This window comes from Drosophila novamexicana, unplaced genomic scaffold, assembly GCF_003285875.2.
Source record: "Drosophila novamexicana strain 15010-1031.04,08,12 unplaced genomic scaffold, DnovRS2.1 tig00000387-arrow-pilon, whole genome shotgun sequence".
Classification (NCBI taxonomy): Eukaryota; Metazoa; Arthropoda; class Insecta; order Diptera; family Drosophilidae; genus Drosophila; species Drosophila novamexicana.
In genome coordinates, this window is record NW_020824800.1 from 1,864,925 (window position 1) to 1,886,679 (window position 21,755).

The 21,755-nt window shown below is 36.2% G+C and overlaps 4 protein-coding genes across 6 annotated transcripts; 3 read left to right on the forward strand and 1 right to left on the reverse strand.

Annotated features, from left to right (window-relative positions):
* Positions 1-402: 402 nt before the first annotated feature.
* On the forward strand, positions 403-2,464 carry LOC115759747 (FUN14 domain-containing protein 1). 2 transcript variants are annotated; one of them, XM_030700786.1, is made up of 3 exons: positions 403-546; positions 1,784-1,934; positions 2,227-2,464. In XM_030700786.1, exons 1-3 carry the CDS (start codon positions 452-454, stop codon positions 2,407-2,409), a joined length of 429 nt encoding a protein of 142 aa, XP_030556646.1. In that variant the 5' UTR covers positions 403-451; the 3' UTR covers positions 2,410-2,464. The 2 variants fall into 2 exon arrangements, with proteins under 2 accessions (XP_030556646.1, XP_030556645.1); XM_030700785.1 differs by having other exon boundaries at positions 406-546; positions 1,784-1,979; positions 2,227-2,462.
* Positions 2,465-3,176: 712 nt separating this feature from the next.
* Positions 3,177-10,706, forward strand: LOC115759744 (glutamate receptor ionotropic, kainate 2). Of its 2 annotated transcripts, XM_030700782.1 has the most exons (14): positions 3,177-3,664; positions 3,728-3,889; positions 3,950-4,189; positions 4,253-4,419; positions 4,878-5,114; positions 5,172-5,318; positions 5,572-5,775; positions 5,839-6,042; positions 6,175-6,279; positions 6,353-6,460; positions 6,962-7,417; positions 9,111-9,312; positions 9,687-9,875; positions 9,934-10,706. In XM_030700782.1, the coding sequence occupies exons 1-14, from the start codon at positions 3,589-3,591 to the stop codon at positions 10,239-10,241; spliced, it is 2,805 nt and encodes a 934-aa protein (XP_030556642.1). In that variant the 5' UTR covers positions 3,177-3,588; the 3' UTR covers positions 10,242-10,706. The 2 variants fall into 2 exon arrangements, with proteins under 2 accessions (XP_030556642.1, XP_030556643.1); XM_030700783.1 differs by lacking the exons at positions 3,177-3,664; positions 3,728-3,889; positions 3,950-4,189; positions 4,253-4,419 and having other exon boundaries at positions 4,830-5,114.
* Positions 10,707-11,216: 510 nt separating this feature from the next.
* On the forward strand, positions 11,217-14,827 carry LOC115759746 (sarcoplasmic calcium-binding protein, alpha-B and -A chains). The gene is made up of 5 exons (XM_030700784.1): positions 11,217-11,381; positions 13,184-13,350; positions 13,805-13,885; positions 14,132-14,284; positions 14,350-14,827. Exons 1-5 carry the CDS (start codon positions 11,330-11,332, stop codon positions 14,464-14,466), a joined length of 570 nt encoding a protein of 189 aa, XP_030556644.1. The 5' UTR covers positions 11,217-11,329; the 3' UTR covers positions 14,467-14,827.
* An 882-nt stretch (positions 14,828-15,709) lies between these two features.
* Positions 15,710-21,633, reverse strand: LOC115760119 (stress-activated protein kinase JNK). The gene is made up of 7 exons (XM_030701314.1): positions 21,481-21,633; positions 19,031-19,191; positions 17,646-17,775; positions 17,391-17,588; positions 16,969-17,233; positions 16,623-16,906; positions 15,710-15,931 (listed from the first exon to the last, which is right to left on the reverse strand). The coding sequence occupies exons 2-7, from the start codon at positions 19,135-19,137 to the stop codon at positions 15,806-15,808; spliced, it is 1,110 nt and encodes a 369-aa protein (XP_030557174.1). The 5' UTR covers positions 19,138-19,191; positions 21,481-21,633; the 3' UTR covers positions 15,710-15,805.
* Positions 21,634-21,755: the final 122 nt, after the last annotated feature.

The window sequence follows — 21,755 nt, forward strand, 5'->3', positions numbered from 1 at the left end:
ATGGAGATTACCGAATAGGTACGTTTTGACGCACGGAACACGCGTTTAGGTTAAGATTGCAGATATAGACATATCTTAAGCAGCGTATTCGATGGCCAATGATGCTGCTGGCAATCGATATTTTAATGCTATCGATATTTTCAACAACTGCCATTTTTTGCATTATAAATTTAATTTCTTAATTAGTTTTAAATACATTAGGCACAATACGTACCTTTCGCTGTCGAAAATTGATTTCCTGGACCTTATTTGAGAATTTCAGATACATTACTTAATTCGAAGAAACATTACTTAATTAATTCCTTAGCGGTGGCAACTAAACCCAGCCTTAAACGATAATGTTTGAATATATCGATTTTCAATATCGACTAATATCTTAACAATGTTCTAATGTTTATTTACATCACTAACTGAATCTCTGAGTGAACAACTGTTTGTTAAGTACTTTACGATGGAAGGAGCATCAAAGTTTTTAAAAGGAATATTAGGCGACATAAGTAGCCGTTCAGCTTACTCACAGATAATAATTGGAGTATCTTCGGGATGGTATGTACAGGAATTTGCCACAATTTCTTTTTTACCTATAAATTTTGTATAGTATATAAACTTATGTCAGCATACATATATATGTGGGTGTGTATGTGTGTACAGGATATGTGTTTTGAATTGTATATTGCAAATTTACTTACAGGCTATCGTAACTGAAAACAAAATAGATTTAGCTAATTACGCGTTCAATTTGATCAATTGAGTCACACCTCAGAAATAAGAAGAAATCTTATACATACAAAACCAAGAAAAAACTACTATACTTTTAGCTGTGATGTCATTGTTTGGGAAATGAATTTCGACTAGGAAATATCCCGGACTATTTTCACAAGCATTCGCTTCCTTCCATACATGCATGCACCTAAATACGCACAGTTTTCGCTGCAGTATAAAAATGTGTATAAATGCAAAAACAAGACTCTATTTAATCTATCTCGCTTCAATCTTCAAGTAATGCCTAAATCGATGATTACGAACTGGTCCTCCAAAATCTGAAGCACATAGTTAGCCCATAAGCCAAGCTCCTCTCATGGCCAATCATCGTCAGACATCGAACTAAGCTAGTGACCGAACTAGAAGCAGCATTGCAGAGACCCAGGGACGGCCCCCAGTTAGCTGTGGGGAGACGTAGTTTCGGCTAATAGTTTGACTTGACCAACCCTGCCTCTGTAATTCTTATGTTCTGTTCCCGACGCGAGGTGTGCCGACAATCACCTTTAAGGCTGTGCTTAACAAGTCTTGGCCTATTGCCATCCTTGCGGCCAACAAGTCTTGTTCGTGTCTGCTGTCTAACAATATTCGCATGTGAGATTGTGGAAACATGCCCATTAAATTTATACTTGTACAAGCGTATAAGCGTATTCGTATCAAAAAAGAACGCAAAGCTGCGTTTATGCCGCCCAGCGCATCTTACTTCTTAGAAGTCTGCAAAGCACTTGGTGTCTTTGTTTCTCGACCGTAGCCTACTCAGGAGTAAGGACGCCAACGACGGCGAGGTCGTCACCCACTGACATCCTTAAATTGGCGTCTTCTTGCAGGCACTACCATCAAAGAAACTCCACGTTTGGCCTGCTCCAGCATGCTGTCAATTTCGACGTAGAAGCTGTCGCTGCCTTCCTGTCGCTTGTTTATCGTTGTCGTTAACGTTCATATTTCAAAAGAATACTAAATTATCTTCGGCAATGGTGAAAAACCTGACTGTTCATTTATTTTGTATGCTTATGTATTTTCATAGGGTGACCGGGTACACAACAATAAAATTTGGAAAGTTTGCTGCATTTGCTATTGGCGGAAGTATTATTTTAATGGAAATTGCACACCAAGAAGGATTTATTAAAATCGACTGGCCGAAATTATCGAGAAGTGTGGACAAAATAGCTGAAAAGGTAGAATCTTCAATATCACCCCACGATACAAATTGGTTGGATAAGGTAAACCTTACTATCTTCAAAATATTATTTCAATTATAATTTTGTCGATATAGCGTTTCCATACATGCGTGTCTGTTTCTAGTCTCTAGTCTGAAGCATGGGCCCGCCTTTCTGTTGTCCGAAAGAATTCGAAATTTTGACCTAGGATATTTCACATGAATTTTGACCAAGAATAATTTTGTCAGATTTTTATGCCAAAAACTGATCGCGATTGATTAATAGTTTTTATTTATATTCTTCTTTTCAGACGGAAAGGTATTTGGATCGCAAACTTGACAAAGCAGAAGATAAACTTAAAGGAAAAACAATAAAAGTGAGGAAGTGGTACGCAAAATATATTGGAGATGAAGAAGGACCGAAAATAAATGACCTCCATATTTTTATAACCTCATTCATTGGAGGAATCGCATTAGGTATAGCCACTGGCTAATAATATTATATAAAATGTATTAACTTAGACTAATAGAGTAAATAAAAAAATGATGTGTTTGCTCTATGCTTAGCGCGTTTTGGATTCTCTAGCAATTATTTTAGTTGAACGAATGGAGACACGAATATTTTATTGATTCAGGTAAAAATATTTTCGGTTCACTTAACTGCAAACTCGAAACCACCGACTTTTTGCGGAAATCCATGAATTACAACTTCAGCTTCTGTGAAGAGCATCACTTTAGGAAACGAAACATGCTGAACGTTCTGAAAGCTGCTGCATAGCTCCCTCCAGGTCGTATCACCTGCAATCGACAAGCTTTCATCCCACGTCAATTGGTCCTTACAAAGCTGTTGAAGAAAAATCTTTGCTTTAGTTATGACTGTTCCCAAGAGACAGGTGGAATCTACGATAGAAATTGAAAGTAGCAACTGATCAATCGCTGGATCTCTTACAATGTCAACAACCTGGTGATATCGCTTCCATCATCGAACTTTAAAAATTGTTGCCTATCTTCATACTTCATCGAGGACTTCCTGTACCCGCTCAATCTTCGGCGTGCCGGAGATATTCTTACCCCTCTCTCGTTATTTATATTATTATTTTTGATAAATTTTTATTGAAAACAAAACATTGGGAATGAAAACTATATTTTTTGTATTTTTGTTTCAAGAGCCTCCGCCAAATCGAAAATTCGATATTTATTATGACTTGTTATCGATAATTGGCAGCTCTCATTCGCTATTGTCGCGGCGTTGACAATAGCTGAAATTAACGGATATATATAATAAAATTCGCAATAAAGTTCAGTTCCGCCGCCTGATAAAAAAATTTTCTGATAATAGACTCCTAGCGCGACTATTAAGAATCTTCTTTATGTGCGGAAACAAAAACAAAGAATTAGCCATCGTTAATTCCATATATTCTTACACCACTTACACGAACCTAGCTCCATCGAAAAGTAGTAAAAAGGATAAAATGGTCTTTTTGCGAATGTATGAAACAGTCTGAAGGAGACACCTCTGAGCTCCTCTAAAGCTATGCCTTGTTGTCTGCCCATTCATCTGCGTCTGGAATATCTGCACTTCTTGGGATTCTTTACGGAAAGCACTGCAAGGGTTTCTGAGTGCATTAAGTTGAATTAGAAAGGTGTTTTGTTGCTCAGCCTAATATAATAAAATGAACTCAGTAATAAAAATTGTATTTGGCCTTAATTTGCTAACTTACGTTTCCTCAACTTCCGTGATTAAAGTGGGTAGGTAATTTGTTGAAATACGTAAGAACTTATATACTGATACTGTACGTCTATAATTGAAAGGCGCCCTATTTCCAAAACTATCTAAGCAACAAAGTGATCCAGAAGTAGCCTTTCAATATGCTGTACATAGACTCAATTATGACAAGAGTGTGTTACCTGATACCGACCTAGTACATCATATTCAATATATTGCTAAGGACTCTTTTCAGGCTGTTCAAAAAGGTATGGCACCTTTAATAGATATGAATTATCTCATATTTAACATATTTTTACCCTAAATAGTATGTAATCTTATCGAAGGCGGAGTACAGGCTATATTTAGTCCAACAGATTCTTTTTTGGCCACCCATATTAATTCCATATGCGATGATCTTGATATACCAGATATTGGAATTAGTCGATCCGCCCAAAAATTCTCCATAAATGTTCATCCCTCGCAGCAACATATTAATCGAGCTTTCATCGATGTTATACGATATCTAAATTGGACAAGGTTTGGTATTTTATATGAAAAGGACCACGGTAAGTGCAGGCCTGAGCATGCAATTGCACCCAGTCTACCCTAAAAACAACTTTCATCTGCAGGTATATTAGTATTAAATCAATTTTCGCGGTCAATTGAAGCGGAGGTGCATATAAGACAGGTATCGCCTGGTTCGTACCTGTCAGTTCTTCACGAGTTCAAAAACAATGAAATTCATAATATCTTAATTGACACTAACTCGGCTGGAATTTCAATTTTATTAAAAAATGTGAGCTCTAAATCTTATTTGGCACTTAAAAAACATTGAGTTAAGTTACGGTGAACATCGAAAAGCTGTGGCTGGCATTGGCTCATAATTATTGCTACAAGCTTAATGATATTGTCCTTTTGAGAGTATACGAATATTCTAGAGCATAATTAGATCTACTGTTGAAAATTTCATCAAGATCGGTTAAGATACACAAAAGTTATTAAAGAAAATGTGTTTTGGCAACCCACGTATTAGCGGCAGCTAGCGCAAATTCCAAGAATTTCTGTTTACATACACACCCATTGCAGCAGAAATTTGTAGGCACAATGTCGAACGACAGCTACAAAGTAAAATGTAGGCAGGTTAGATGTGATATAAACCTCTAGACTTACCATATTTTTAAGCCATGAATTCCTGTTGCTTTAGCTGATATAACTGAAATTAAATATTTTTTAACTAATTTTTTTTTAATATAGATTCTTCAGCAACAAATGAATGAGTACAAATTCCACTACTTTTTTACAAGTTTCGACTTGGAAAATTTTGATTTGGAGGATTTTAAATACAACTTTGTGAATATAACATCATTTCGACTGGTTGATATGGGCGATGTAGCGGTAAAAGAAATTCTTAAGGGGATGGAATTATTCGATATTGGTAATTTAAACCGAAACGAATCAACTTATAAATACAAGAAAACCGTTAGTATTCAGGTAAGATTCAATCTTGTAAATAGGTTTTAAGCATAATGATCATTAAATATATTTCAGACAGAGGCAGCTCTGATGTTTGACTCAGTTTATGTATTTGCCATCGGGTTGCAGTCTATGCACCCATTAATTCACCTATCAAATTTGACTTGTGACGATGAAATCCCGTGGAACGAAGGCCTGAGCCTGATCAATTATATTAATGCGGTATAACTTTGTGCTCCAGTTGCACTTGCAATATAGCTTTGTATAGGCATTATTAGAGTTACAAATTTTATTTTACCAAGTGCTAAAACTATAAAATTATTTGTAGAAGAAAGCTAGTAGGACGCTTTACATGGCGTTCAGGTTGTATCCTAGTCGGGCACTCCCAACTAGAGCTTTTATACTTTAATTTTTAAGGCTATCCTCTTTATTTTTAAGCGGAAAAATTGCTAATGTTTATTAATTTTTTAACCAGGTTGAATGGAAAGGTCTAACGGGACCTATACAATTTAAAGATGGTCAACGGATTCAATTTAAGCTCGATTTAATCAAATTAAAGCAGCACTCCATCGTAAAAGTCGGCGAATGGACGCCTCAAGATCATCTAAATATAACGGAGCCCTCATTATTTTTTGATGCTGGTTCTATGAATGTGACTTTAGTTGTTATAACAATATTGGTCTGTCGATAACTTTTATTATTTTTTTATTGTATTATTACTTATTAGTTTATTACATTTTAGGAAACGCCCTACGTAATGATGCGTTACGGTAAAAACTACACCGGCAATGAACGCTTTTATGGCTTTTGTGTCGATATATTGGAAACAATATCGCACGAGGTCGGGTTTGACTATATACTAGATTTAGTTCCTGATAGAAAGTATGGAGCCAAAGATCCCGAAACAGGCCAATGGAATGGAATGGTCGCTCAGCTAATGAAATATGTAAGTATAAAAGGAGTGGGCACTTTTGACCTATGTCTATATAGGATATTCACACATATAACATTTTAATTAAAATTAATTTTAACTGTTTTGTGTTAGTCGATAAATTATAAACAATTGTTTTATTCTCAGAAGGCGGACTTGGCTGTTGGGTCTATGACAATCACATATGCAAGGGAAAGTGTTATAGATTTCACAAAACCATTTATGAATCTAGGCATCAGTATTTTATTAAAGGTATGTATTAAATAATTTAATGAGTTTTTATTTTTTTTATTTAAAAATCTGAATTAAACGCATATCCTGTCAGATTTGTACACCATTTCTCCTAGAAATTATTCAACTCAAGCGACCTACAAAAAATGAACCCAGAATGGTGCACGAAAAGCAAGGTTATCCTTGGATCCATTGCAATTTGGTAAAAAAGGCATAATGTACATGTACAAATTTATGTAGAAGGCAGAAGAAAGCATCTCCAACCGCATAAAGAATATGTATTCTTGATCAATAGCCAAGTCCGTCTGCCTATCTATTCATCAGTCCGTATGCAAGGATCTTAGGTCTTCCTAGAGGACGCGCAGTTGGTTTCCGATAATTGATAACTCTTCCCATTTCTAAGCAGTCGATACAAATCGATATCAAGATCCCGGAAAGCCCTGCCGAAGTCCGTGTAAAATCATCAAAGAGATGAGAATACAGGCTTGTTTAGTTCCGACAAAAGAGAAGATCCAACAGCGACAGGTACCCCATGTCCGTTAGCTCGGACCGCGACGGCGGACTCGGATAAAACGTCGTATTGTACACATTGAGCTCAATCTGATTGTAGAGATATGACTATTCTTCCGGTTCATTTATCTTCCTTATGGACTTATTCATTTATATTATTATATATAATAAATAACAAATTATTTATTTTCAGGTGCCCACAACAGAACCAACTCGACTGTTTTCTTTCATGAATCCATTAGCTATTGAAATATGGATTTACGTTTTAGCGGCATATTTACTTGTCTCGTTGACCATATATTTATTGGCAAAACTGTCGCCGATCGAATGGCGTAGTGTACACCCGTGTGATGTGGATCACATAACAATAATCAACCAATTTTCGATATCTGATAGCTTTTGGTTCACTATTGGAACGCTTATGCAGCAGGGTTCCGATATATATCCAAGAGCCGCATCTACCCGAATTATTAGCAGTGTTTGGGGATTTTTTTCCCTTATTATAGTTGCCTCATATACCGCCAACTTGGCGGCATTTTTAACTGTGGAGCGTATGATTAACCCGATTGAAAATGCTGAAGATTTGGCTAGCCAGACGGAAATCTCATACGGGACCTTGGAAAGTGGATCAACAATGACATTTTTTCGGGTAAGTGTATGGTTCGATTGGTGTATATACTAGGGTAAACCCGCGTTCGCTAAAGTAAATTTTGGTTTATGAGAATGGTAAACGAAAATTTATAATTTATGTCCCAGTTGTACAAGTATAGACGTATATATTATATATGTGAGGAAGCGTTTTGGCGATTTTGGCAATGGTTGCTTGCGAGCTAGTTAACAATATTAGTAAGGGAACATAAGAAAACAAGGGTGCGTAATATACCGCAATCCGTTTTTTAATGAGATCTGGAGGTAAATTTACCCTGTCACGCTAAACGGACAGCTTCGGTGGCGACACAGCGACATTCACGAGAGAATGGATAAGGCGAAACCGGGCTGGTTACGGACATAGTAGCACGGATTCGATTAGGATTTTCTCGATTTTGCCGCTTCCACACTACTGCAACTGGAGGATACAACTCGCATAAGGAAAGACTTCGGAGCGTGACTTAGGTTGTTATTTCGAGAATCTTTTGTGCAAATATCAAATGGCATAAATTTGACACACTGACTTCGCAAACCTAGTCGATTATACCGCCCGACATGTGTCCATTTCGCTCCTACCATAGCATACTCGCAACTTAAAGACACTACGGAATTTTGGAACTACCACAGGATACGGTTTTGGCACCTAGGATCTCAAAGGTCGTCAACGGGATTGTTAACCAGGATACGGAGGGAGAGACTGCATGTTGAAACTGTGGAGGAAAAGGACATTTCTCGACGGAATGTCGCAGCGCTCAAAGGTTGTTCGGCTGGGAACCGGTGACCGGTCGTAGAGTAATACCAAGATTCTAGTAACTATTGAACATACACGGAGTGACGCTAGGGCTAAGTGGTCGATCATTAGCGAGCAAATGGCGCGTATATTTGGGACGGAAGGAAGTCGCCGCAATGACCGAACATGGCTCACCCTGACGGATGGACCGTATATGCAGCTGAACTGCCGATTGATTTTGCGTTACGCCATACTCAAAATAGCCTCGTTAACCCCGACAATAGTATTCCCGATGAAACAGTGGTCAGGTCAGGTCAGTAAAAACTTAACAACAAGGATACCGCTAAACATAGAAGAGCCCGCCAACCTCGTATAACGAGTGCAGGCCAGTAACAATTGAACGAAATGGACACCACTGGAAAATTACCCGATTAAGCCTACCGAGTTTGTTAAAGCCGCCAGAAACCGCCAACGGATAGGATAGGGACGAATTACTCAGGCAATACCTTGGGGCTACCCGCTGAAGCAGCCGATTCCTTTCGGAAACCAAGTCGAATAACCCAGCCAGGGGTGACCTGCTTGCAAGCTGCAAGCTCAAGTGGCCGCCACTTTTGGAGTAAGAAATGGCCCAGTTCGCAGGGCTATTAGGAGCATCGCATATCGCACCTCCTAAAGTAATAATGAAGGACGATAAACCAGCGACCAGGTTGTTATTGCCTTAACCAATCGATTATAATAATAGAATAATAGAATAGGATACCTTGCGGTATCCTCAGCAGTAAAGCATATAGTCTCTCTCTTAAAAATTTTCCGGTCAGCGAAAGATTTAGCATAGTCAGTTTTTGGACGCAGAGGAAGAAGCTCTTCGCGCAGTCTAGCCCAAATTTGTTTATTTAATTTGATTGTAATTCACCATAAATTATTTATGGACTTAAACTTAATAATTATAGATAAATTCATTTAGGATTCTATGATTGAAACTTATAAAAAGATGTGGAGAATTATGGACAATAAGAAGCCCATGGCATTCACATCAACTTATGAGGACGGCATAAGGCGTGTCAACCAGGGTAACTACGCATTCTTGATGGAATCCACAATGCTTGACTATATTGTTCAGCGAGACTGCAACTTAACTCAAATAGGCGGCTTATTGGACACTAAAGGTATAATTGTTTTAAATTATTAACAAATAAAATAAGTCATAGTAACTCTCATTTGGTTAAGGTGAAGACCTTACTAAGAAGCAAGAAAATAAGTGTAGAAGAGGAAATCTTTTTAATATTAACTATTCCCAACAAGGATCTAATGAAAGATACAGTGTCAATAATGCTGCAATTGATAGTAATTTTTTTAGATTTGTCAAATTTTTTCATTATACCATAATAACTTGACATGCTTCGGAGGTTTACCAGACAGACAGAAATAACAAATTTGTATTAAAGCACTTTTAAGCTGTAAGCTTACACTCAAATCTTAGGCGTGCTAAAGATAACCATTCTTTTCCATTTTAAACCTTTGATTTTTCGCAATGTACTAGGATATGGTATTGCCACACCTAAGGGATCTCCATGGCGGGACAAGATATCATTGGCTATTTTGGAGCTTCAAGAAAAGGGCGATATTCAAATGCTTTATGACAAGTGGTGGAAGAACACGGACGAGACCTGTAAGCGGATAAGCAACAATAAGCAGTCCAAGGCAAATGCTTTGGGACTCGAAAGTATAGGTAAACCTTGGTAAATAGACATTATTGAAATATTTAAAGTTATGCCGTAATTCATCAGGTGGCGTATTCGTGGTGCTGCTTACTGGAACATTGGTTGGATTTATTGTTTCATTCCTTGAATTTATGATTCATTTTCGACAAAAGGCAAAATCATTACGGATGAGTCACAGCAGCTGTAAGAATCACGGCCACTTAAATTCATCCACTGCTAAAGATTCATCGACAAGGCAAGATTGGACTTATTTATCTACGTCACGTTCTCCGTGGGTTGAAATGTTTGAAGAGCTACGATTTGCGTTATGGTGTACCAATAAACGTCAACGCCCAGAATTTAAAAGATGCTGCGCCGAATGTCAAATTAATTAAAATATTTTCCCTTGAGCTGGGGGCGGAACTCGCACGGAATAAGTCATTGATTCATTCATTAATTTCCAAATTTTCATAAATACAACTTGAGACATGGCGTGCAAAATAGTACGGATAGATTTACATTTTGCACGGGCGAAAAATTGGTGTATTTATGTCTAAAATTTAAAAAAAAAACTGCGACCTGGCGATGACCGGGAATCGCTAGCTTTTACTATATAAAGCTTATGCAATATAGTTATTTATATGAAGGTGGCAGATTGTACTATATAAAACTTATGACTCTTCTGTGTTGCAGCTGGCGAAGGATAGTCGATCATAGCTACAAATTATGCTCGCAGATATATTGCCTTTTATGCTTTGCAAATTTCGTTCAAGGGTTTTGAAAAATTTTTCGATCAAATTTTAAATATATTACTTTAAGGTTTGGAACTATTTCGTTTAAATGTATTAAATTTTAATTAAGTGCCTATTCGCGTTTGTCTTACAAAAAAACAAAGATTTTATAAATATTTTAGGTATTCATATAGTATTTTGATAATTAATTAAGACTCTCTCTCTGCCCGACATGGTGTTTTGTTGAGTATCTTAGAATAGCATTCTTTTATGCTCGTTCTTAAAAGGTGAAAGATGAAATTTCGTTGCTTGCTATACAAATAACAAGAATGCAAACATTTTTCGAAAATCTCTTTACAATAGGTTATGCGTGCACTAAAAATATATTTTTTCCTACATATATATATTTATTCTAATATATATATATATATATATATACGAAATTTATATACATATATATATATATATAAACGATTTATATATATAAATATATATATATATATATATATAAAAACGAAATTTATTTTTAGATAATGTTTAGATGCACTTATAAAATAAATCGAATGTTGCAAAGGAAATGCTCCCGTCAATAACAACTTTAGTTAGTTTGAATTAAGCGAATCTTAAGGTAGTAATTAAATAAATTGCCACAAAGAGCTGAACTGAAAACAATATTGTTGTTAATAAAGGACAAATCTGTTATTACTATTTCGCTTAGGGCATTTTATGAATAATAAAGGAACTGTGTTATAATGGCTTATTCTTGGGATAGTCGAGTTGACTTTGTTGTGCGATACATGTATGGTAAGTATTAAAAAAGCATTGGTTAAACATATGTTAAATAATTTTTAAACAAAATACTGTTTACAATTCTTACGATATGCACGCAATATAAGGAGAGTACAGAAAAGATTTAGTGGTGCACAAAAGACTATAAAAATAATTAACCAAAATTAATTGGCTGCAAAAGTTTTGTGTTTGAGGGTCACAAATTTCTTCTTTTTTTTATAATTGGCTACGGTTTGGATACTAAGCTTTTTGTGAAATTTGTTATGAATTTGGGCAGAATGGACAGGCTCCTTAGTCCTGGGAGACCTGTGCTTTCCCCTAGAGCCAAGGTCAGGCCTTTCAAGGCCATAGATCTTCCAACCCTCAGTCGGTGTATTTCATGTAGGACACCAGTCATGACAAACGTGCGTTGGTTCCTCTATATGAGGAAGCAGACATTGTTCGATGACCTGAATATCCCAAGGGTATGTGAAAAAATGTCTACCACCTTCGACCGGAACAATTTCCGCACAATTGCGCATCCTTACTCGGGCTAGACTCTCTCTCGATCGCGAAATAGGCCACTTTTATAATCCTACCTTGACTCTACGGAGCATAATGTGCTTTGGTACCAATGCTCATAGGTCATGCTTGGACTTGATAGACTGTAGAGTCAAGCGCGGTGAGGTGCCGCGAGAAGAAGGAATCGCTACCTGGTCTGTTTGTTTCTGACTGTCTGTCCGTATATATGAACGCAAGGATCTCAGAACATGTTAGAGCTACACGCACAGTTTCAAAGCAATCGATAAATATCGATATCGAAATCCTATTGTTTAAGCAAATCTTTCAGGTTTTACCCAAATCTTTTTATAGCTATAGCCAAGTGCCGCCCCTAGCCCGTAGCTATATAAATAACGTTGCGCCAGCTAGCGCGAATTTGAAGAATTTCTGTATACATGCGCGCGCACACACACGCTCATGATCGTCTTTATTAAATTCTATCAACTGCATTGTAATTGCGATTGTACTGTGTGTATGTGCAGCTATTTTAATACTTTTTTCGTCGAACATGCATTTTTGGCATGGCTGTCGAGTTGAGTCGGTAACAATTTGTGCGGTCTGTTTCGGATTGGATTCCTATTGTGGAATATATATTTTTTTAAACTTTGTTTACTACTCCCAAAGCAAACAGGCACTTAGCGCGAATTGCAGTTGCTATGAGAGAAATGGGTTTAGGGTAAAGAGGAGCAGGAGAGGTTAGAAGGGTGTATAGAGAGAATGGGTAAAATAAATACCCTACAGGTGCAAAAATAGGAAACGAAACCAATGCTGCTGTCGATACCGGGTTAACGTATACAGATAAGATTTTAAAGACAACCATAAGATACTGAGTACCTAGTCTACCGGAGACCAGTTTTATTCGCGGGAATCCTAGGTCACGGCAAGATATGCCACGCCTTAAAGGCTCTGCCGAAGCGAGCGATCTTTCTATAGTATAGATCCATATATGCAAAGGATCGAGTAAGTTGGCAGCTGGCGAGGATTCTGATAATCCATATTGACCAATCAGACTTCTCCATTCGCTTTGGATGGTTTTTGAGAGCCTAGCTTCTAACCCCTTTTACCTCCTGTTTCGCTTATACCGAAATACGACAGTTCCAGGTGAAGGTAAGGAGACTTCAAAAAAAATTTTGTTCCCGATCATAAAGAACTGGACTGTTCTTCCGTGTGGCAGGTTGTACTAAATTGTATACATTTTATTTAATTGATTGCTTTGCTAAAATTGCTCAGCTTTTATGATTTTCCAATTTGATCGATTTTATTATTTTCATTTTTAGATATCGACAACAACGGATTTTTGGATCAAAATGACTTCTTATGCATGGCAGTTCGAGCATGTGTCGTGGAAGGAAAGGGAGACTGCAGTACCGCTCGGTTGGATGAGTATAAGAAATTAATGAAGAATTTGTGGGAAGAGATTTCTGCAATTGCAGATGATGACAAGGTAAAGTAATTTAAAATATACGAAAACATTAAAAATCGAGTATTTCATAATCCAAATTTTGGAGAGACTAAGCCAGAATGACTGTATGTACATTCATATATATGTACATGCATATAAATGTACTTGTACAAAAAAAACAAAAAAAAAAACAACTACAAAAAACACTACACTACTAGCTAAGCATGAAAAACTGCAGAGCTTACTTGAATTGTTGAGAATCGAGGAGAAGAGCACAGTAGAAGTTCGTTTCATTTAAATTTGTTGCAGAGTGACTAAAATTCTTGGTTCACATATGCATAAATGAATACATTCATAAATAAATACATTCATCTATGCATAAGCTTACACCCACATACATACACACACATATATGTATGGATGTATATGTTGGATGTATATGTTTTGTCTTCCAGACGTTTCCTATCATTGATATATATACTTTTATACATTTTAGGACGGAAAAATTTCAAACCAGGAATTCAAGGATGCTGTCAAAAAGACCTGTGTAGGAAAAAAATATGAAGAATTTCCGCAGGTAAAATATAGTCGTAATTTCTTTCTTTCACAAAGTATAGTTTATGGAGCTCTCAGAAGCCATCGTGGTCTGGCGCAATTAAGTGCCGACCTAAATATTTCTTGAAATGTTTAGCGATCTTTCTGATCCCTATTTGATAGTTTAGCCGGCCCAACCTCTTCGGTAGAATATATTTCATTCTCTATAATAGTCGAAAATCATGAAAAATGTTTCATTATTAATCACTTATGGGTTTGTTATTTTCAGGCAATGCGAGCATTCATTGAGTCTAACTTCAAACTGCTTGATATTGATAATGACGGAATAGTTGGAGTAAACGAATATCGATACAACTGTATTACAAGGGTAGCTGTTGATGATATTGCACCCATTGACAAGGCGTTTGATACTTTATTGAGTGTAAATGATTTTTCACTATTAGCTGTGCTGGTGCTATTTTTATAATGTTTACTTTTATTTATTAGGATGATGATAAGAAACGTGGTGGACTGACACTTGATCGGTACAAAGAGCTTTACGGCCAGTTTCTGGGAAATACAGCTGATAACCATCCAGCGGTGAATCTTTTTGGACCTTTATAACTATTTTTTTTAATTATTGTCTTCGCTGTTGTTCAACTACTATTTTTTTAAGTTTAATTTGTAATTACTATGACTATACTTAACTAGGTTAAATGCATTCATATCATTTGTGTAGAATCGTCAGATGATCAATTCGTTATCTTTAAATGTTTTTATAGTTAGAATAGATATTTGCTCTCCGAAGTTAACCTCACTATAAAATGTTGATTTTCTCTCAGATGAAAGCTCCTCAAAAATGTTTCTCTCTCATAATCTTGTAACATTTAATCAAATTGTTCTTATGTTTGTTTATTTAAAGAAAGTTTTCATGTAAAAACGAATAAACTAAGCGAAATGCGTAAATACGCCTTCAGTCTGAAAATACCAACAATCTATTGGCAACGAGCAGGAGAGTCTGCAATTGTACATTTATTTTTGTCGCGTGAAACGCTTTCAAAAATAGCCCAGTTAAAGGTAAGCATCAGAGTAAGCGTACCTGCAAGAAGGAGGCGCCTCCTTTTAGGTATGTATCCGGTTCTTGGGTAAAGAGGTGAGCCAATATAGCAACATCCGTATCTTAAGTTGACCATCAAGTCGACTGTTAGTCCGTTTGCAAGTTACGATCTTAGACACTACAAAATCTAAAGAAAATAAAATAAAACAAAAATTATTAATTTCTCTAGTTCTTTGACAAATGATCAAAGCTTGAGATCAGGGCTCAGTGCGAAGTTACAGCGTTCGACGATCACTTGTCCGATGTAGACTCATGCGAACTTTTTAAGGGGAGAGTCCCCACCCCTTTATTAGGAAAAAACAGTTATCATCCATCTTCTTAACACCAAATCCTATTATGATCTCGGTCGCCGACAGACCCAAACTAGTCCTTGCGGTTCCAAACTAGTCCCAACTCTTATAATATTAACACTGTCGGATGGAAAACCAGTTTATTCCTTATTGTATCCTTATCCAATGAGCGTCGCAGAATTTGGCAATGCAATACAACGTGCTCAAAAATACACTTTAACTGAGCTTGAAGATGATTTTTTCAATCGTGTTTTTCTTGCGTTTGAAAGAGCAAAACTATTTGAAGTCGGACCTAACATCTGTTTCGAAGATATCGAAGATATATATATATTCCGGGTCGCCATCTTACATACTCAAAGTCCTTGCTGTTGGTTAACATATTTTAAAATTGTAGAATTGTGTTATATGTGTATGTTAAAACAACAATTCGTACATAAGTACATTAAACATTATGATTTTTATTTGTAGTTGTGATTACTATAAATATTAATAAAATTGTTGTATTGTTGATAGATGTAAGGCTAAATAACTGTCTTATCAACAAATTAATTTTGCTCTATCGGTTAATATTACTTGTATTGTGCGCCTCGTAGTCCATTACTTCTTCATAAATAAGCTCCTTCCACTGTTCAACAGTATGCTCCCTCTCATCGACGCTATGGTCATATGGCTCTGGAGCAGGCTTTAAAAAAACGCATAAGTATTATATTTTATAAGTTATTTACTAATTACAAAATACATTCTTAAAAAAAAAGATTATGTCAAAATTAAACTTTTATCTTTAGAGTTTCCAAGATACCCGTGCTCCTTGTGCCCTTCCACTTTGTGTTTGTTGCCGATAAGCGATAGCTTTACCCGCTTCCAAGCAATCGATAAATATCTATCGATATACTATTTTCCGAGCAAATCTTTTAGCATTAAAAGATAGAGGCACCAAAATCCGATTGCGATTGTATTGTATGCTGTGCTAGGTGTAGGTGCTGTCATTTTAATTGCCTTTTTTTTACTCACGGATTCAATTGACGGATCTAAGCTAGACAGCTACGTGGGCGAAGCGGGTCTTTTAAACGATATAGTCTAACGCGAAATTTGTTAAAAGCCTTATCAAATCTCGGCTAAACCGGACTGAACTAAATTGAACAACTTGAATCCCATAACGACTGCTGCAGAAGTCAATGATGCGGGATGCATTTTACACTCCATGCATGCCTCGGGAGATTGGTTAACGTTGCGCCTTAAGAGTCTTTTCATAGACCTGATTTTTCATTTTCGCGAAACTAAGTTTTGGCTAGGACCTTGGTTCGCCAATTTATTAAATTATAAAAACAAGCTTTCCAAAATGCCCAAAAAGCATAGGCATAGGTTGTACTTACAGCGTCAACTTCTTCAGCGTCGTACCATACATTAATGTATTCATGCTGTAAAGCTCTGTCTACTGATATTCTCTGCTCGGGGTCAATTACCAGCATCTTACTGAGAAGGTCCCTTGCCTCAGAAGCCTTCCTTCGACTATTTTGACTACTGTCATTAGGAAACAGACCATCAGGAAAAAGTCTATCAAACGAATATCCTGTATATCTTGGACGATTCTCCACGTAATTACGAACAGTTGGTTGCAGACGCTGCATAAATGATGGGGACGGTGTACCCAATTGCTCTATAATAATTATTTAAGGACAATTAAACAATGTTTCCATTTACAGTTCCATGGATAACTACCAATTATTTTGTTCCACTGATCAATATGATCAGTTCCAGGAAATAGAACTCCACCCCTTATCATCTCACCCATGATACAGCCCACTGACCAAATGTCAACGTTTTCGGTATATCCCATACCCAAAATGACTTCTGGAGCTCTATAGTATCTAGTTACGACGTAAGGTGTCATCATAAATGTAGTTCCAGCTGTACGCGCAAGTCCAAAGTCCAAAATTTTTAGAGTACAGTCGGCCTTAACAACTATATTGGAAGGTTTTAAATCCTGTGAAGAGAAGATGGGGGTTGCTGTAGTATTCGAGGAAGACCTTTCATTCGCTGTTCTCAATAAAAACGCTTACGCCGCAATCTGGGAAAAATTAGCAGCGGCTGCAGCACTTACATTGCTTTCGCAGCAGCGATTAAAGCAAACAATACTTAACTCTATGTATTATTCCAGCGGAATGTAAATGCTTTATTCCACATAGCATTTGGTAAAGCAAGTAAGACATTCGATCATGATCTAAATCCATTTGAATAACTTGACATAAATTAGCATCCATTAGCTCCATCACAAGGTAAACATCCTGAAATTCGTCCAAATTGTGTTGAGGAGTGAAGGCGTTAAGCAAACCGATAATCTAAAGACAAACAATACATGGTTTTTGGGGTTTTTGAAAAAAATACCAATCACTTACATTCTTATGGTTGACCAGTTTCATTAATTTAAATTCTCTATAAGCTCTCTTGGCATGCGTCACATTTTGGAATGGACGAGATAGCTTTTTTATAGCGACGTTTTGCTCGGTAATCGTGTCATATGCAGCACTGTAACAAAAATATTTATAAACTTGTTTTCTGTTCCAGAGGCTATTTAATTTAAATATAGTTTACTCAGCTACTGCCGTAGATAATATAAAACTTCTATCTTGAACTCCACGCCAATTTCAAGGCATTTTTAAAGTCCATCAAACAATGCAACAAAAATTGCAATCAACGGTTTCTCGCCTTGTTAATCTTGTGGTTGCAAAGCTTTTTGAATTCTTTTCGTTCGTTATTGATTTACGCAAAGCTAAGAAATTGTGTTGGTCGATAAACTCCTTTTAAAGTGTTGTGAAAAGCCAATAAAAGAGTTTCTAAAAAACATTGGCAGCTCAACAATGCCGGAATCCGAAAAGTAAAATTTCATTCGTCCGTGATTTGACCCACATTACTATCCAATAGATAGTGGAATCTTGGAAAAGCATATCATATAAATTTTCATAAATATTTTTGAGTATGTGTTTGAAGCCAATTCGATAGTAAAAATGTTGCCTATTTTCGCGTAAATTTACCACAGCTGCAGTTGCAATTTCCAAAATCGATGAAACATGTATTCAGTAAGTTCTCATTTATGGTTTTGCAAGGCTGTTGAAGGCTGAATTTTTCACATGAATTTGAACTTGATCTAGAGGCCACACCATAAGCAAACCTTATGAAAATCGGTTGAGTTTTGACCCAGTTGGGATATTTTGACCCATGTCTATATAGGATATTTGAGAGTACCATTTTTTTTTTTATATATTTATAGTTATCAGCGAAGGCGGGTTGGTGAAAGCTTTAAAATGACAGACACTTGATCTATATATACTATTCTCAAAGTAGGTTTGGTGACAAAAAAAAAAAAAAATTTCGATATATCGAATTTTATCGATTGGTTGAAAGCGGGGCACGATATCGATTATCGGAGGGCCTACTTAGAAAATTAATATTTCAATTATCTAGCTCTTATAAGTTCTGAGATCTTTGCGTTCATAGATACGGACGGACAGACAGACATAAGGTCATGGCTAGATCGACTGCACCCATATTCATTGGGTTCCGGGTCTAAAAATGGGGCTGTGGTTGCGCCAAGTCCGGAAAGTCTGGGGCGACCTAAGGTCTTAATTTTCAGTCTAGCTTATTGGTTCTGTGAGCGACGCTCTTAAACATAAGCACAGAAGGCTGGACAGACAAAATGGACAAGGCCAGATCGACTAGGCCAGCCTTAAAGTGCAAATAACTACATAGTAAAATTATTATATGTTTGTGATTCTTCACTTACCAAACTATGCCTTGTGCACCAGATCCTATAGGCCTTAATTTAATGTACCGACTCAAAATTGTGAAATTAGTATCGCCAACTTCGACGGTGTAGTGATGCGCAGCCATAATCAACACGCTATTTTAATATTTATATTAAACACCGATACTGTTCATTTCAACCTAAAATAAAAATAATCAAGGTAAAAGGTGAAAAAACAATAAATTTGTAAAAAAGTTTAACAAGTTAAGTATTTCTTATTATAAAACGTTTTATTTTTTATTTTACATTTTATAATTTTACGCTCTAATAATAAAAAGTTAGCACTTAAACTGGGTTTTTGGCAAATTCGACAATAAAGTGGGGTAAAACAGAGGTCATCGAATTGTAATTTTAATTCGCAGTTTGGGAAAAACAGTGGCTAAAGTTTGTACGAAAACCATTAAATACGCCCCAGCTGTATACTTGCGTGGTAAAGGATTTAACAGGAGCTAAGAATAATTAATAAAGATAATATCGATAAATTTTCAGGCACTTCATACGTATGTAGTCCAACTCTAACACTATGTAAGAAGTGAGGCTTTTTCTGCGCGACGCCTGCACACTTACTATTTTTGTGGTAAAGATGCGCGTGTGAAATTCGATTTCCGCTAGCTGCAGCAAACATCTTTGTCCATTTACATAAGCCCACGTTTTGTTTAATAACTTCTATATGTCTGCATTGATATTGATGAAATTTTCTATAGTAGATCTTATTTTGCTATAGAATATTTGTTAATTCTCAAATAACTCAAAAATAAATTGCATTTAAACTGTGGCTTATATTGGTGGGAAGCATAAATTGGCTTATTTACTTGATTTATAGCTATGAGGTAGTAAATACTTGGTATATATATATATATACTATTCAAGAAGCCACATGTTAAGTTTGGCGACTCTAGCTATTAATACTTACCAAAATTGACAAAAAGTAAAGGATTTCGATATCGATTTTTATCGATTACTTGGAAACGGGGCCATTTATCGATTATCGGAAACAAAAGCGGGCACTAGAAGGACCTACATACAACATTTCTAGCTCTTCAAGGTTCTGAGATCCTTGCGTTCATGCATACGGACGGATGGACCGACAGACAGACGGTCATGGCTAGATCGACTCGGCTATTGATGCTGAGAAACAATATATAAAGCTTATGGGGATGGAGATGCATCCTTCTGCCTGTTACATAGACCTGCACAAATTTTTACCCATTTTCAATGGGTTCAGGGTATTAAAGTAGTTTAAGTCGGTAAAGTATAGGTACGGCTGTCGAGGAAGGCGGTCTGTTAAGGGTTTGAGTCGCATTGAGCGATTTTTTTTTTTAAATTAATTTTTAATTCTGCAAAATCAAACTTAGTAGAAGAGGGTTTACGATATCCCCTAGCCGGAATATGAGACTAGATGATCCCAGAGCTGCTGGCAAAAATAATCTAAATGAGTATAAAAATCGGTCGGGCTTAAGTTGAAAGCGAGATTATGACGAAGAAGAAGAACAGATATATCAGTTCTTAAAAATCCGTTCATGATATTTTTTCACACGTACGTGTGCGCTGGTATATGTAGTTTAAAGATGTATTGTCTTAGAATTTTGGAAACCAGGTAAGCCTATTTTTCATAGTTTTTTTTGGCATGGTATGGTATGGTATGGTTCGCATTTTATCGATATGTTATTTTAACTCGCAGTTGAACACTTTTCGTTTTTGGTAGCGCACATATCGAATGCGTCGAAAATAAAGAAGGGAACTAATTAATTCAACGCTTTCCTTCTTTATTTACATGGCCCAACAGGAAGTGGGTAAACGTAAAAGTTTACAACCCCTGCAATTTAGCCGAAGATTAAGCCAAAAATATTACAACCAGGTCCATTAACATTATACTTTGCGAACAGTTTTAGAATAGGTGTGTCTTATCATATGTTTCACTGTTAACAAAAGTTTTACATTCATTTTGCAATATTCAGAACGTCTTAAACACGCACACACACACACACACTTATAAACGTCATACGCATGTATGTACATATGTTAGCATGTATTTTCGTTTACAGTTGCAAAATCGATATTATATATGTGTACATGCACAGAACATTTGGAAATTGATACAAAATGAATTTCTCTTTTAAAATTAATTAGTAGTAGCATATTATTAATGTCTACCTGTATGCATATGTAATTTGTGAATATTTGAATAGTTAGCTTTTGTACAATATTAACTATAACACATATAAAATGACCTGCATGTATATCAGTAAAAAGTTATGTACCCAATTATGTGTCCCTAACGAATCACTTTTTTATTTGTACATTTGTATTATGTGTTTTTGTGTGCTTAAATTGACATTCGTACACTTTAATCGTCAGTAAAACTACACATGTTATTTATACAAACGCCAAGTCAAATGTACGGCATATAAAAGCAAAAAAATATTTACCATTAATATTTGCGTAGTCAAAGAGAAAATTCGTTAACACTGCACTTACAAGTCGCGTGACAAATTGAAAATTGTTTAATACTTTATATATTTTATTGACTTAAATCGCAAATAGACAATAAGTATATCATATGAAATAAATGGTTTCGATTTGTTTCATACTATTTTACAGTAGGACCGCGTTCTGATATCAGAAAATACCCTATTTATTTTAAATACCAGATAATTAAATATATCGATAACAAATAGATATTTAAACTATCGCCGCAAGCGGC

What these genes read in the sequence shown, in the direction of transcription:
- LOC115759747 (XM_030700785.1), top strand. Translation starts at nt 452, where the DNA reads ATGGAAGGAGCATCAAAGTTTTTAAAAGGAATATTAGGCGACATAAGT. An exon ending in ATTGGAGTATCTTCGGGATG is followed by an intron (nt 547 to 1,783) that starts GTATGTACAGGA and finishes GTATTTTCATAG; the next exon opens with GGTGACCGGGTACACAACAA. An exon ending in ATACAAATTGGTTGGATAAG is followed by an intron (nt 1,980 to 2,226) that starts GTAAACCTTACT and finishes TCTTCTTTTCAG; the next exon opens with ACGGAAAGGTATTTGGATCG.
- LOC115759744 (XM_030700782.1), top strand. Translation starts at nt 3,589, where the DNA reads ATGAACTCAGTAATAAAAATTGTATTTGGCCTTAATTTGCTAACTTAC. An exon ending in AGAAAACCGTTAGTATTCAG is followed by an intron (nt 5,115 to 5,171) that starts GTAAGATTCAAT and finishes AATATATTTCAG; the next exon opens with ACAGAGGCAGCTCTGATGTT. An exon ending in TCGCTCAGCTAATGAAATAT is followed by an intron (nt 6,043 to 6,174) that starts GTAAGTATAAAA and finishes TTTTATTCTCAG; the next exon opens with AAGGCGGACTTGGCTGTTGG.
- LOC115759746 (XM_030700784.1), top strand. Translation starts at nt 11,330, where the DNA reads ATGGCTTATTCTTGGGATAGTCGAGTTGACTTTGTTGTGCGATACATG. An exon ending in TGTTGTGCGATACATGTATG is followed by an intron (nt 11,382 to 13,183) that starts GTAAGTATTAAA and finishes TTTCATTTTTAG; the next exon opens with ATATCGACAACAACGGATTT. An exon ending in CGTTTGATACTTTATTGAGT is followed by an intron (nt 14,285 to 14,349) that starts GTAAATGATTTT and finishes TTTATTTATTAG; the next exon opens with GATGATGATAAGAAACGTGG.
- LOC115760119 (XM_030701314.1), bottom strand. Translation starts at nt 19,137, where the DNA reads ATGGCTGCGCATCACTACACCGTCGAAGTTGGCGATACTAATTTCACA. An exon ending in AACTGGTCAACCATAAGAAT is followed by an intron (nt 17,589 to 17,645) that starts GTAAGTGATTGG and finishes GTTTGTCTTTAG; the next exon opens with ATTATCGGTTTGCTTAACGC. An exon ending in CCGCTGGAATAATACATAGA is followed by an intron (nt 17,234 to 17,390) that starts GTTAAGTATTGT and finishes TTCTCTTCACAG; the next exon opens with GATTTAAAACCTTCCAATAT.